This window comes from Myripristis murdjan, chromosome 11, assembly GCF_902150065.1.
Source record: "Myripristis murdjan chromosome 11, fMyrMur1.1, whole genome shotgun sequence".
NCBI classification, from domain to species: domain Eukaryota; kingdom Metazoa; phylum Chordata; class Actinopteri; order Holocentriformes; family Holocentridae; genus Myripristis; species Myripristis murdjan.
The window spans coordinates 26370168-26382787 of NC_043990.1; the positions used below are offsets into that span (position 1 = coordinate 26370168).

Here is a 12620-nt window from a genome sequence, read left to right on the forward strand (position 1 = left end):
CAAAATGACTGATAGGTGTTAATTCTGGATGTTTGTTTTCATGTTATGGGCATAACAGTTTTCTGTGGGCATGTGTTGGCTGTGACTAGCTCTAAGCTGGGCAGCAGCCATGGCACAAGGAAATCACAGCAACAACAGCAGTGGACAAAAGCAAAGTGAGAAACAAATAACAGCAGTGCTAAATATGCAGCAGAGAACACCTGTTCAAAAACACAAGTGAGCATCTCCGTTGTGATCCATATGGATACCAGTTGCCGCAGCCTCAGGCTACATGCCATTACAAGGTAGATGACACTTCAAGATGATTGACTGTGGAAAGAGGACAGGACAAGGATACACTTTGATGCCTCAAGGCAAAAAGTTATATGTTGTAGCTTTAGGACTGATCAGATCCAGACTGCATCAAGTTCAAATGCAAAGAGAAGCTGTGAGCATAACTAATGACAGAGAGCAAGAGCTCAGAAAGTGAAAGGAGCTTCCTGTCATTCTGACTGCTATGTATTGCAAATTTTATCAGCTTGCTAGCTGTCTAAATAGTAGGGCAGTAAGTAATGACTACTTTCATTGTGAGTTAATGAAATGATCTTGTTAATTATTCGACTGATCATTTAGTTTAGAAAGCGTCAAAAATAAAATAAGAATTACAGAACTAATGACAAATGCTCATGGTTAGCAGACTTAGCAGAGCCTAATGTGTTAATTTCATAATGATATCAACAAAGATAAGTAAGACAGTCTTAGAATCTTGGTAATTTTTGTGAAGCTGAAATAAGAAATTGTTTGAAATTTTTACCTGATAAATGACTACCATAATCAGTTGATAATCTAAATTATAGCTGTTTATTTTTGTTGATCCATTAATTGATTAAATGACTAACTGTTCAGGCACAAACAACTCCATTTTTAAGTTGGCTTTTAATTTAAATATATTTATTCTTTTTATTCATTCTGGCTGGTTTTACCCTTTGGTCTTTCCTTTTATATTTTGGATTCATTGATTGACTGACTGACTAATAGTGTCAGCCTGCTAACCTGAAGTAACACAAGGTTTAACTTGTCGAAAATAAAAACGACAAGACAAAGTTCTAAAGCACAGAATCTGCAAACATCGTATGATGTTAAAGAGAACAAAGCACAGAATTTTAACATCTTGTCCAGAAGCTCTGTCTAGATAATGCTCATTTCAAAGGCTATTTTCGTGTTGACATAATGAAGCTGAGGCATGTTCAACTTCCACTGCCCAGCGGAGCACCCCAAAATGCAGCAAAACCAATACAAAACTGCATATGTTCCCAAATGAGTGTGGTTATAATGTTTTTAAATGTGACTCCATAACCACAGGAGCCTGAAAAAACATTTTGAGGGTGAAAACAATTAAATTATTTGTAGGTTTTCAGAAAGTACCAAATATCCACCAACCTTTGTTGAAGTCCTTGGGATCAAGAGAGAGACTGTACCCAGGCAGAGTTTCCAGCAGTAGCTTGTAACAAGCCCTCCAGCCGGGCTCAGGGATGGTGGGTGCGACACACTGCATGGCCGCAACGCGCTTGAAGAAGGCCGACTTGCGGTGGAAACCAATCAAGTCATATAGCTCCGACAGGATGCTGTAGCGCTGAATCTTCTCCTCCTCTGACAGCTGAGGTTACAGAAATGATGGCAGAGAGAGAGAGATTTGAAATCAACTTTGTCATGGTGCTTGTTACCATACCATGGGGTGACAAATACGATTAAGGTACCAAGTGCCCAAATGTAATTATCTGTTCTTACATGGTGCTGGTACCGTTTGTACATTACAAATTAGAGGAAATCTTTACACTACATAGCTTTGTATTTGCAATACTTTTACACTGGTCAATAAACAGGTCAGTACACTGGAGTAAAGCCGTTGCTGATTAATTACAGAAACATAACTGCTGGCATTTTCAGTATTTTGATAATCACAGAAAAAGAGGCTGCATTACTACACTCAAAGGTTAAGCCTCAAGAGATTCTTGGGCTGCATTGCTCAGTAAAAACAATACATTGTGGAAAAACCTGCACTCCATTATTTAAAGGTGAAAGCCTCATGAAAAAGAACAAAAATATACTGATTTACTGAAAAGTGGCAAAACAAAAATATGCTAACTGAAGTGTCAAGGGTCAGAGAAATGTCAACTGGCATAATGTCAATTCTATTTTGTGCAAGAATTTCACTTCAGGCAGCTCATCCGTAAGACCTCACCAGAGTCCCATATTAAAAATCCAGTGAAGCTGGAAGAGCTGGGGAAGTTAATTGGAAAAGTGGATATTTCCCAGTCGGCTCAGGTACCTGTCCCAGGTTGATATAGACGGCGTTCTGAAGGAACTCAGAGGCCTCCATGGCTCTCTTCTGAATGGCCAGCACCCTGACTGCCTTCACGCAGGCCTCCAGCTCTATCACACCTGCATTCTTATACTATAGGAGATAAGAGGAGGAACGGTCAGGCTCGGAGTTAATGAAAAATGAATAGTCAATGAGGGTTGCCTTGACTTCTACACCCAACCTGATAAACAGAGCTAATGTTATTTCATTAGCACACGACCACCCTCATCAGTCACTGCAGATGTGGGATGACTGACAACCGTGATAATTTGTATCCCATGTTGCTCATTTTTCCGGAATCCCCAGCCTCCGCTGGAGAGGAAACCTGAGCTGTTGCTACAGAGGCTTCATGCCTTGTGCAAGTGTGTGCATTTTTTATCAGGCCCTCCTCCAACTTCCCTCCACCTCCACCCTCATTGTCTCCTTATTAAAATTCAATTAATATCTGAATGGCTATGTGTTGAGATGTAATTTAATTTTAAATGAACTAGTCACAGGTAAAAGGCCAAGGGAGGTCAGTGCAAAAAGCCAATTATAATAATGGAGATAAAGCATAGCATTGCATATGAATGGTTAGGTGAGTAATGAGCCTGTTTTGTTTTCCAAAAGCATTATGGATGCCGTTCTTAGCATCTTTGGCAAAGAACAGCTGTCAAAAGATTAGCAATGACACACTATGCACATACTAAACCAGGAACAGCTACAAAATGTTCCTTATCTGTCTGATACTGCTACATAGTGGTTATTATTCTATGATTTGCCATTGATGACAGTTTTCCAAATATATTAAAAGGACTTTGTCTCTTGTTTTAAAGTCTTGACACCATGTAGCATTAAATAATAGATAGCTGCTGTGTGTATGTAGTGGTGTGCTACAACTGAGGTACAGTGCCATGGTTAGCCGCAAACTCCATAAAACCAAGTGAAATACTGCCCCCTAGTGAGTGGGCTGATTAATAATGACGGGAGAGTGAGTTATTGCCTCCAGGCCTGTTACCTGGACCATGTGTGACCACTAATCTAATACAAGCATTATCACACACTCTGCCTTTAGTAAGTGCTAGGAAAGACCACACAATAGTTCTTCAAACATGGAAGGACACTAATAACTGAGCACGGTATTGTATTGGCAAGACTCAGGTTAAGTCAAGACTCAATATCTAATAAGGATAAATCTGGTATTTTTCAACCTGGGCCCTATATTTACACCTTCAGGGGTCCAAATGACTGATGGGGGCAAAAATCTTTGGAACTCATCCAGTACTTCAGCCAGCAGCCGCCAAACAGTCTCCAATGTAATCACACGGGGCAAGTTTACCCATCAAATTACGTCCACTAAAAGTGCTTGTTTTGGTAATGACCAGTTCAGATTGTTATTATAAGTGTCTGACAACATTATGGAAGAGATTCCTACAGACACAGATGTGTGTACCACCTAAAAAGAAGTCTAGCTCAAGAAGAAGTCTCACTCTGAAATCTCACATGAAGTGAGTACCAGCTAGGAGACAACAGTGGAAACAATGAGAGTTGGAGAAAGGAGTCACTTAGCCAAGTTTGTTGTTTTGGAGTACAGGAAGTGTAGCTTAGTGTTATCTAAAAGTTAAAAAAGACATATTAGACATAAAGAAAAATGTCTAGCTCTGTAGGAGTCCTTTCCATAATGTTGTCAGACACGTACAACAATCTGAGCCTGTCTGTGGCAAAAACAAGCACTTTTAGTGGGCATCACTTGACAGGCGAACTTGCCCTGTGTGCTTACATTGCAGCCCATTTTGCGGCTGTCGGCTGCTCAATAATGGACCAATTTCCCAATTTTTGACTCTATCAGTTATTTGGACCCCAAAAGGTAGAAAACTAGGGCCCAAGTTGAAAACCAGAATTATCTTTTAAAAATATATCTGCTAATCCATATCACCCACCTTTACATGATGGATATAACTGTTTGATCACAAAGTTATTGTAGAACAGCACAATGATAGTGGGTGTCAGTAAAGAGTTTTAGTGTCCCATGATCTAAACGCTGTTTCAAGAGATGCTTTTCCAGTAATTTTGGGAAAAGCACTTTTTGATATTTTGTTCCGACATTGCCAATTCCAGCTATCAGCAGCCTAAGTGCAAAACCATCAGTGAACATAGCCGGTACAGTTCTGCAGTTTTTGTTCAATACCTTGCCATAGTATGAGATGGCCTCTTTGTATTTCTCTATAATGTCCTCAGGACTCAGGCAGTTCTTGGCTCGTCCAATCTCCGTGCTGGTGTCTGCACTAATACCATTGGATGTGAGGGCACCTAGACTCAAAAACAACAGGTTATGATGAGTTTAAGAAAACCCTCAGGGAAGAGTATCCACCAGTCTGTTCTGCCACTGATAAAACAAAAAGAAAAGGAAAGTATATAAGTTACAACAGAAAGAAGGATGATGTCAGACTTAACTAACTTCCCGCTCCTCCACTTTGTAAATAGTTTTGCGGTAGCTGCCACCACCACACATACATATCGCTACACACAGTATATCAAGGATGATACAGAGAGACAGGGTTTACATTTCATTATAGATCAAAGGATCCAAGGAGACAACATCAATTACAATAAAACAAAAAAAAATCCAAACATGCTGCATGTCATAAAATGATAGGGACTGTGCAATGGACTCAAACCCACCATGAGAGGTTGGCTGTTTTCTTGATGAATGTTCACTCATTCTTAATGGTGACACGTCAGTCTGACAAAATTGATTTTTGTGGGCGAGAGCACATAAAACAGTCCGTAGGGCACTGTGTGGGCTATGGCTCCATTTCCAGCTGTGGAATTTTCTGGACCATCATGCTCTTAGTGTTTAACACTCACCTTTTCTTCACTCAATAAAATGAAAAAACACAGGGAAGACTGACTTCCCTACCCCCCTTAAGCACACAAAAACTGATTTGATGAATATTCTGTGGCCTCTGGAGTTTGTGATATGTGATCAAAATGATGCTCAGATCGAACTTCCTTGCCTGAACTTGAGGTATAATTGAAATATTTTGAAAGAAATTGCGAGGCACATCTCTCAGCCAAATCTGATTCGAATACAAATTTCAGTTTAGAGTGCATTGCTTAGCAACGGAACTGGGCCCATAGCAACATCGTGGCCGTTGTGACTATGACAAGCGTGTGAAGGAGATGCTGCATCGGACACTTCCTTGGCCAAATGGTACAAGCAAGTTGTTAGACAAAATAAAGCTTATAGAGCTTATATACAGAGCTTAACAAAGTACATTTTCTCAGAAAGTAAAACATCACAGACTGCATTATACTATTTGATTTATTTTCTCTCTAAGCCATGCTGAGAGGTTGGTCAAGATAATGCTGTACAGTTCCACATTAAGCATACAACAAGCAGAGTCAATTAAAGTACGCTCCAGCAGTGTTGGATTGCCACCTGGTGGTGTTTTATATGAGTTCCCATTAGGTGTGCAACCTTTTACTCAAAGCGGTGAATATTCTACAGTCTCATTATTTGCAATTAGTTTTGATAAGGTTGAGTGATTTTCTTGCATCACAGAAGGCGACTAAAACGCCTCCCTTTTGTGTGATAATCATAAGTAAGATGTGAGTTGTTAGAATAATGGGAACCTCCATAAAAAAGGTGCAACAGATTGTAACAACTGAGAGTGGTTGATAAAAGTCATGGTCTTTAATCATGTATTAATATGAAACTAATCACCAAAAGTGTGGCTGTGAGAAAGAGCGGGTTCATTTCAACAAACATAAGATGATGGTAAAACAACACAGAAGAACATAACCTGTCACAGAAGGGAAAAAGGCATCAATTTTGATTTTCAAATGGAAAAATAACCTGGAATCAGGGTGCTGATGATGCAGGATGAAACATGAAATCAAAAGCACACACAGGGGAAACTGGCCACAAGCAAACAGGCAGGAATATGTCTAAAAGAGCTACACTGGTTAGTGTTCTGAGACATACCATACCTGGGTCAATGAGAACCTCCTGAGCCCCTACAGACAGAGAGAAAGAATGCAGATTCACTCCATGACACAAGGCGCAATGTTAGCAATGTTAGTTCCAACACCCACTTCAGAGCTGCTGCTACCGCTGCTGCTCTCCTGAATCTAAAACCGTCCCAAAATCTGTATCCAGCCATCCAGCTTTTCACATGCAAATGAATGATTGCACCTTAACTAAGCTAACGAATGTATGTTTGCCACGCTGGCTTTTGGAAATAAGATACTTTTCCAGCCAATCCCGTGCAGTTATCTAGATATCTAAATATTATCTAAATATTCTCCTTTTATTTCTTCAGTTTCATTTTTTCACTATTTGTGACAAAATGGCATAGCGAGACGCTATGCCAATTAGCCATTTAAATTTGTACTGAAGATTTATTACTTTCATGGATGATTAATTTGTTGACAATGTTTTCAATTAAATAATAAATAATTTCATCTATAAAATGTCAAAACTAATAACAAATACCTATCACATCCAAAGCAATGTCTCAAGTCAGACAACTTGGCAAAAAAGGACCCAATTTTTAAATTTTGTAACAATATGTAGAAAGGAGGTAGTCCTGCATGCTGCTCTAATTTATAAAACTTACTGATTTTATTCAGCAGAGACCTTCAACAGACAAAAATGAAACAGGACTGACACAATAATACATAAAACATGACACAGCCAACTGAAACACATCAACATCATTTACTGCACAAAACTGTGCTGAATGTTAAGCAGCTGATGTCTGAACAGCTGATGGTAAATCATGCTAAATCTCATGTTGCATGTTCCAGCAGTGTGCTGCACTATCTTCTGTCGATATTCGGCCTGGGTTTTTTTCCCCCACATACCTGCATAATTTAAGATGACTCAGGTGTGGAGAAGTTGTTCATTTACATTTTATACTAATATGAAACTGAGAAAAGCATTTCATTCTGTACATTTGAGAACCTATAACCAGCAAATTATGTTATTATTTTTTGGGGTACTTGCTAAATATTATCAATATGATAATCAATAAATTTTCTGTAACTGGACCAATCCATTAATTGCTTCAGCTCTACACCATATTAATAGCATGTTCATAGCTGAGAAAAGCCATATTAGTGATGTAAGTGAGGTTAAAAACAAATAAATTAGGCAAGCTGTCAGAGCAAACAAGCAAACTTTAATAGTTCAGGTGGATGTCATCTAATGCACTGCACATAAAAGCAGCAGCTGAGCAAAGCGCAGCAATGCTTGACTTGCAAGTCAGCGGTGACATTCTCTCACACTTCAGATGCGTCTGTCATGACTCACTCACACCGGGCCATCTACGCTTAATTTGTCCAGACAAAATCTGCAGACTTTTGTGTCTGTCAGTCTGCTCATGGAGAAATGTGCTTACCTGGTCTGTGGCGTTTCCCTGCGTCTGCTGGCTGAGAGATGTTTGGTTTGCGTCCTGCTGTCTTCCCTGCTGTGCCTCCAGGGTAGTGGAAAATGACGGAGGCTGAACACAAACCCTCTAAAGCAGCTGGAGAGAGAAAACACAGTGATCTTTTTTTAAAGCCTCTATCTTATTCTGTTTCTTGTCATATCACTCACTCCTACAAGATCCCTATGTGGTCACATCACAGGATTATTGAAAGGTAAAAAAAAAAAAAAAAAACTTGACTTTGGACTCCTGACTCCTGCCAGTCACTCACAGCATACACAGTATATACAAAATGAAGAATACAAAACACAGATCAGATGATTATAGCTACACAGTCAATGACACATAACAGTATAATGCAAAATGATATAACTACCATTTGATGCCATTTGTCTGATAAAACATATTAAACGTTTTACATAAACCACAAACCACCAAAAGGCAAATGCTAGTCTTGTACAGTGTTTTCCAGCAACTAAGCAAATCCTGGCTTATAGTGGTAAGCCCACATCAGCCTCTCTCCTCCAAACTTACCACCCAGCCAAAGGAAGTCATTAACCCCCCTCAGCAGCTCCACGGCCATGTGGTAGTGGACCAGGGCGTCCTGCAGCATGCCTGCCTGGAGACACAAGTCTCCAACATGCTTTCTCATCCGTCCCTGGCAACGCTTCTTATAATGCCTGAGGAGAAGCAGGAGGAAGAGGGAGGGGGAAAAAGTTTTCTTAGACAAACAACAGCAGACTGACAAAAGAGGCACAAATTATTTCCATTCCCTTCAATCATGATGTTTGCTGAAGATCTGAAATGATTTTGGTGATTCAGGACTTTTCGTATGGTTAAGTTTTCATTTTCTGGCTGCTTTTTTTTTTTTTAAAACACAAAACAGCACTGCCTGTCTGCCATTGTCATTTCTTATCTTACCAGGGTGCCAGGAGAGGAGGCTCACTGTCGAGTGAATCTTATCAGTTAGCTACAGGGGGGATGTATGGGAAGGGAGAGCACAAGCAAAGGACAGCAACAGAACAATCAAGGACAGAATATGAGCTGACCCACTACCCTGAAATCTTGCACAATAACAGAGGGAGTCAGGAAACTGCACCAGAATGAATGGGAACTGAAACCGTTTATAAGAAAAATATGTATCCCGTTGTGCAAGACCTTTAAGCATCCTACAAGGGTCAGAAAGACTGGGAAGGTCAAATGGAGACGATAAATTGGCTCAGCAGGTGATCTTTCAAACGAGGAATGAAGGTGAAATGGAGAAATGGACAAAGTTTTTTCAAAGCTGTAAGCTATATGCTAAAGGCCAAGATATCACAATCTATGTCAGGAGCTGAAAAATAGCACATATATGGCAAATTAAAAATTCATACCATTGCTACTAAAACCAATACTAAAAAGCTGCTCATGAAGGGAGTTTGTCCTTTGATAAGATGAACACTGAACTGTTATGGAAAAAATAACCACAGCATTTAAACCGGGTCATTGGACATGGATGCCATCATCAAATTCATGTTTTCATGAGTTGGGGGCAAAGCTGTGCCAAGCTGAAAGGTAATGCATGTTCTCATGAATGAAGATATGAGATCCATGTAGCCAGTGTGTTTCTCCTTCTGCTGCTGCCAGACAAACTCCCAGTCAGACTAAACCTTCCCAATCCAAATCCCTGGGTTTCTTTAGAGCCGGGACAAACCTCGACAGTGTGTATTGTGCCATGTGTTCAGTGAGTCCAAACTATCAGCTCCTCCTTTCATTGCCCTCTGAATTAGCATCACAAATAGTACAAGCACAGATAGTCTATATAGAGAGATATGCAAAGAATAAGTATAGAATAAGAACAAGAATGTGCTTCCACCTCCAGGGGGCGAGGTAGAGCGCCAAGAAATGGTCTAAACAGAGTCAAATGTACAGTGGTCAATGGGACTTTTCCAGAAAATCAGCTTTTTGTTTGTTTGTTTGTTTGTTTATCATTATCAAACGGACACACATCTCTATGTGCTTAGATAAATGAAATCTTGAATTAATTAGGATTTGTTTTCTTCTAGTTATGCACCATTCAAAACTAAATAGCCGCAATTCTAGCGGAAATCCTCTGAAATTGTAATAATTTCACAACCACCGACTTCATATCAGCTTATATTACGTCCTTGTTGTAAATATTGGGCTATGACACAATGACAGTAATTGGCAGAATAATATTAGGAATGATATTAATATTAGGAATAAAATGTAGTGATCATTTTATAGCACTTAGCCCCGTTGACCACCATATCCTCTACTCTGATCAGCAAGTGCTCAGCACTGCCCCCACTGGCCAAAAGACTGTACTGCATTCTTTCTGTCTCACAGCAGTCAATGGCAGTGGTTTGGCTTTTGACCAAGAATCCTCTAATAATTAATACTAGGTTTTGGATGTTAACTAAATGATATGTGACACTGCAATTATCTACACCATAACAGCAAATCAAAATACACTGAGTGGGATAGTTTACATGCTGTAAAGTCAAACACAGCATTACTGTGGAGAGCTAGAGTGTAGTAACACATACAGGTTAAAGCAAGTCAGTCTGTTGTATGAAATGACAGTTAAGCTAAAATATGTTGTTCTTAAGTAAAGTTTGAAAAACCTGCATTAACCTGCATGTGCTCCTTTTGGTCCTACTTCAACAGCCACGGGGAATGACTAATCTACATTACTATACATTCACACTACTGTTGGTGCTAAAGCACAAGTGCTATTTTTGGCTGAAAATGAGGCAGTTCCCCCAGGTCTTTCTAATTTAGTTTGGGAATCTGAAAGCAAGGGAGGAGTGATCAGTTTGTGCTGGAATCATGAACCCATGCACAAGAGCATGGAGGTTGGGGCTGCTTCCTTTAGGGCAGGGCTAAAGCTGATGGGACTGGTATGACTTAACTAAAGTGATGTGTCTAACAGCTCACCTTTTCACACCCAACAATAAACTCACAGGACAGTATGAAAGAAAAAAAGAAGAAAGACAAATAAACCAAGGTATACAAACAAAAACAAAGAGGAGCAAAAATCAAAAGACAGATTTTTGAAAGGAGGATTTTTTTGAGCAGGCAAGGCTGACCTTGGCAACATTTATGTAATGAGCACCTTGACACACAAATAACAAAAACAAAGGAATACCACCTTGTATATATCGCAATATATCACATTTACAGGCTACAATGAAATTAACATTCAAGCACTCCCTCATCAGTTGGGATCTCCTCTAACTGTTCAAATGCTTTTGCAAAAACGGTAAGTGTGCTCCGAAGAAAGCGACTCACCTGCTGTCAGTGTCCAGACCCACAAAGTCCTTCTTCTCAAAAGGCACACAGAGCAGTGGGATCTTGTCACCAGACTTGTCTGTGGCCCGGTCCAGCCGCTTGGACTCCAGAACAATAAATATGGACTCCACAAAGTCCTCCACCCTTTTCTCCACATCAGGGCACTCGTCAAAGTTGAGGTAAAAGGCCACATCTGTGCGCTGCTGCTCCGCGATCTCTCCCTGGAGGCCGAACACCAGCAGACGGGAGTCATAGAGTGTAGAGCCGTACACCTCCTTCTGGCCGTGGAAGCGCTCAGAAGTCTGGGGCCATTCCTTGGACGAGCCACAGGTTGTGACCGCGATGAGGCCAACTACCTTGCGATGCGTCTGGAAGTCGCCCCACTCGTTGTTTTCAGGCAGGTAGTGGTGGCGGTAGCGGATATAGAGGAGGCGCTGCGAGTCCCTGATGCTCACCTGGCTCACGCTGGCAATGCGCTTGTAAATCTTGAAGAACTGGTCCTCTGGGACGATCCCGACCGGCTGGACCACCACCAGCACTGTTTGGTGGTCCTCAGCACATTGCATGTAGTCTGGGACACTCATCTCCTCATGTGGCTTCCCAAGACAGAGACAGAACAATGTTTAATAGACCAGTTGAATCAATTTTATTATTCCATCAACAGTTCTAAACTATAGGAGCAATGGCTTCCAAGCATCTGCAACGTTGCAAACATCTCCTCTTATCAAGTACTTCAACAAAGAGGCTGCTACACTCAATGTTAAAGCAATAGCAGTGGCTTAGGTGCATAAGTCAACTGGAAGCAAACACATGGAAGAGATGAGACTCACAAACCAGTATTTCGGAGTACGAATCTGACGCAGTGATCAAGAAAACTGTGCAAGTTTAATAATAACAAAAAATCTGCTGAGTACATTGAAAATATTTACAAAAGAACAGATGTCTTCCAATCACATATTATCTTCATCAGAGTCAAAATGCAGTGCGAGCCACCAAACATTTTTTAAATAATCTAATCTGCACTTCAGCCAGTGTTGCAGTTCATTGATTTTGATGCATTCAGGTACACGTTCATCATTTTAAGCTCAATAATAAGTGAAAATCTGTCAACAGCTATTTTAACTAGCTATCTGACAAGGTTAAAAGAAATATGACAAGGGCTAGCTACCTACTGAATGCTGCATAAACGCAAACATCACTGCACTGTAAGGCCTGCGACAACAGCAAACGTCAACTGTGTCTGTACACGAGCAGCGTGACGTGTACTCCATTCATAACAATGCGCACGCCAAACTCCGTTCACAATTTCTCACAATTAATGTGTTTTGTCTTGAGTGAGTTCTAGCGGTATACAACAACAGTTACACCCTTTTGCGAATCACCAGCAGGCACCAAAATGTTCGGCATAATTTGTTTCGCCATGCAGCTCCATATTTCAATAAAGTATCACATTTTCTAACGACTGTAACCTGCTGGCTAACGTTGCATACGGTATCGTTTGAATGAAAGAAGAGCTGTTTGGCGTTTTGGATGGACGCTGGAGTGAAGACTGGAACCTAACGACATCCAAATGC

The 12620-nt window shown here is 40.5% G+C and overlaps 1 protein-coding gene across 5 annotated transcripts in view; it reads right to left on the bottom strand.

The window, feature by feature from the left end:
• The window catches only part of trappc9 (trafficking protein particle complex subunit 9), a 229764-nt gene that overhangs the window by 216589 nt on the left and 555 nt on the right, over positions 1-12620 (bottom strand). For 2 of the 5 annotated variants that reach the window (XR_003928912.1, XM_030063142.1), the window contains exons 2-9: positions 11047-11642; positions 10693-10722; positions 8287-8432; positions 7726-7851; positions 6314-6340; positions 4509-4630; positions 2309-2434; positions 1420-1636 (exon numbers count right to left, since the gene is read on the bottom strand). Coding sequence is in view for 1 of the 5 variants with exons in the window: in XM_030063142.1 (XP_029919002.1) it covers positions 1420-1636; positions 2309-2434; positions 4509-4630; positions 6314-6340; positions 7726-7851; positions 8287-8432; positions 10693-10722; positions 11047-11630 (1378 nt within the window). In the remaining 4 variants the exon portion in view is untranslated. The remainder of the gene's footprint in view (positions 1-1419; positions 1637-2308; positions 2435-4508; positions 4631-6313; positions 6341-7725; positions 7852-8286; positions 8433-10692; positions 10723-11046; positions 11643-12620) is intronic. The other 3 variants (XR_003928914.1, XR_003928913.1, XR_003928915.1) reach the window with 3 other exon arrangements.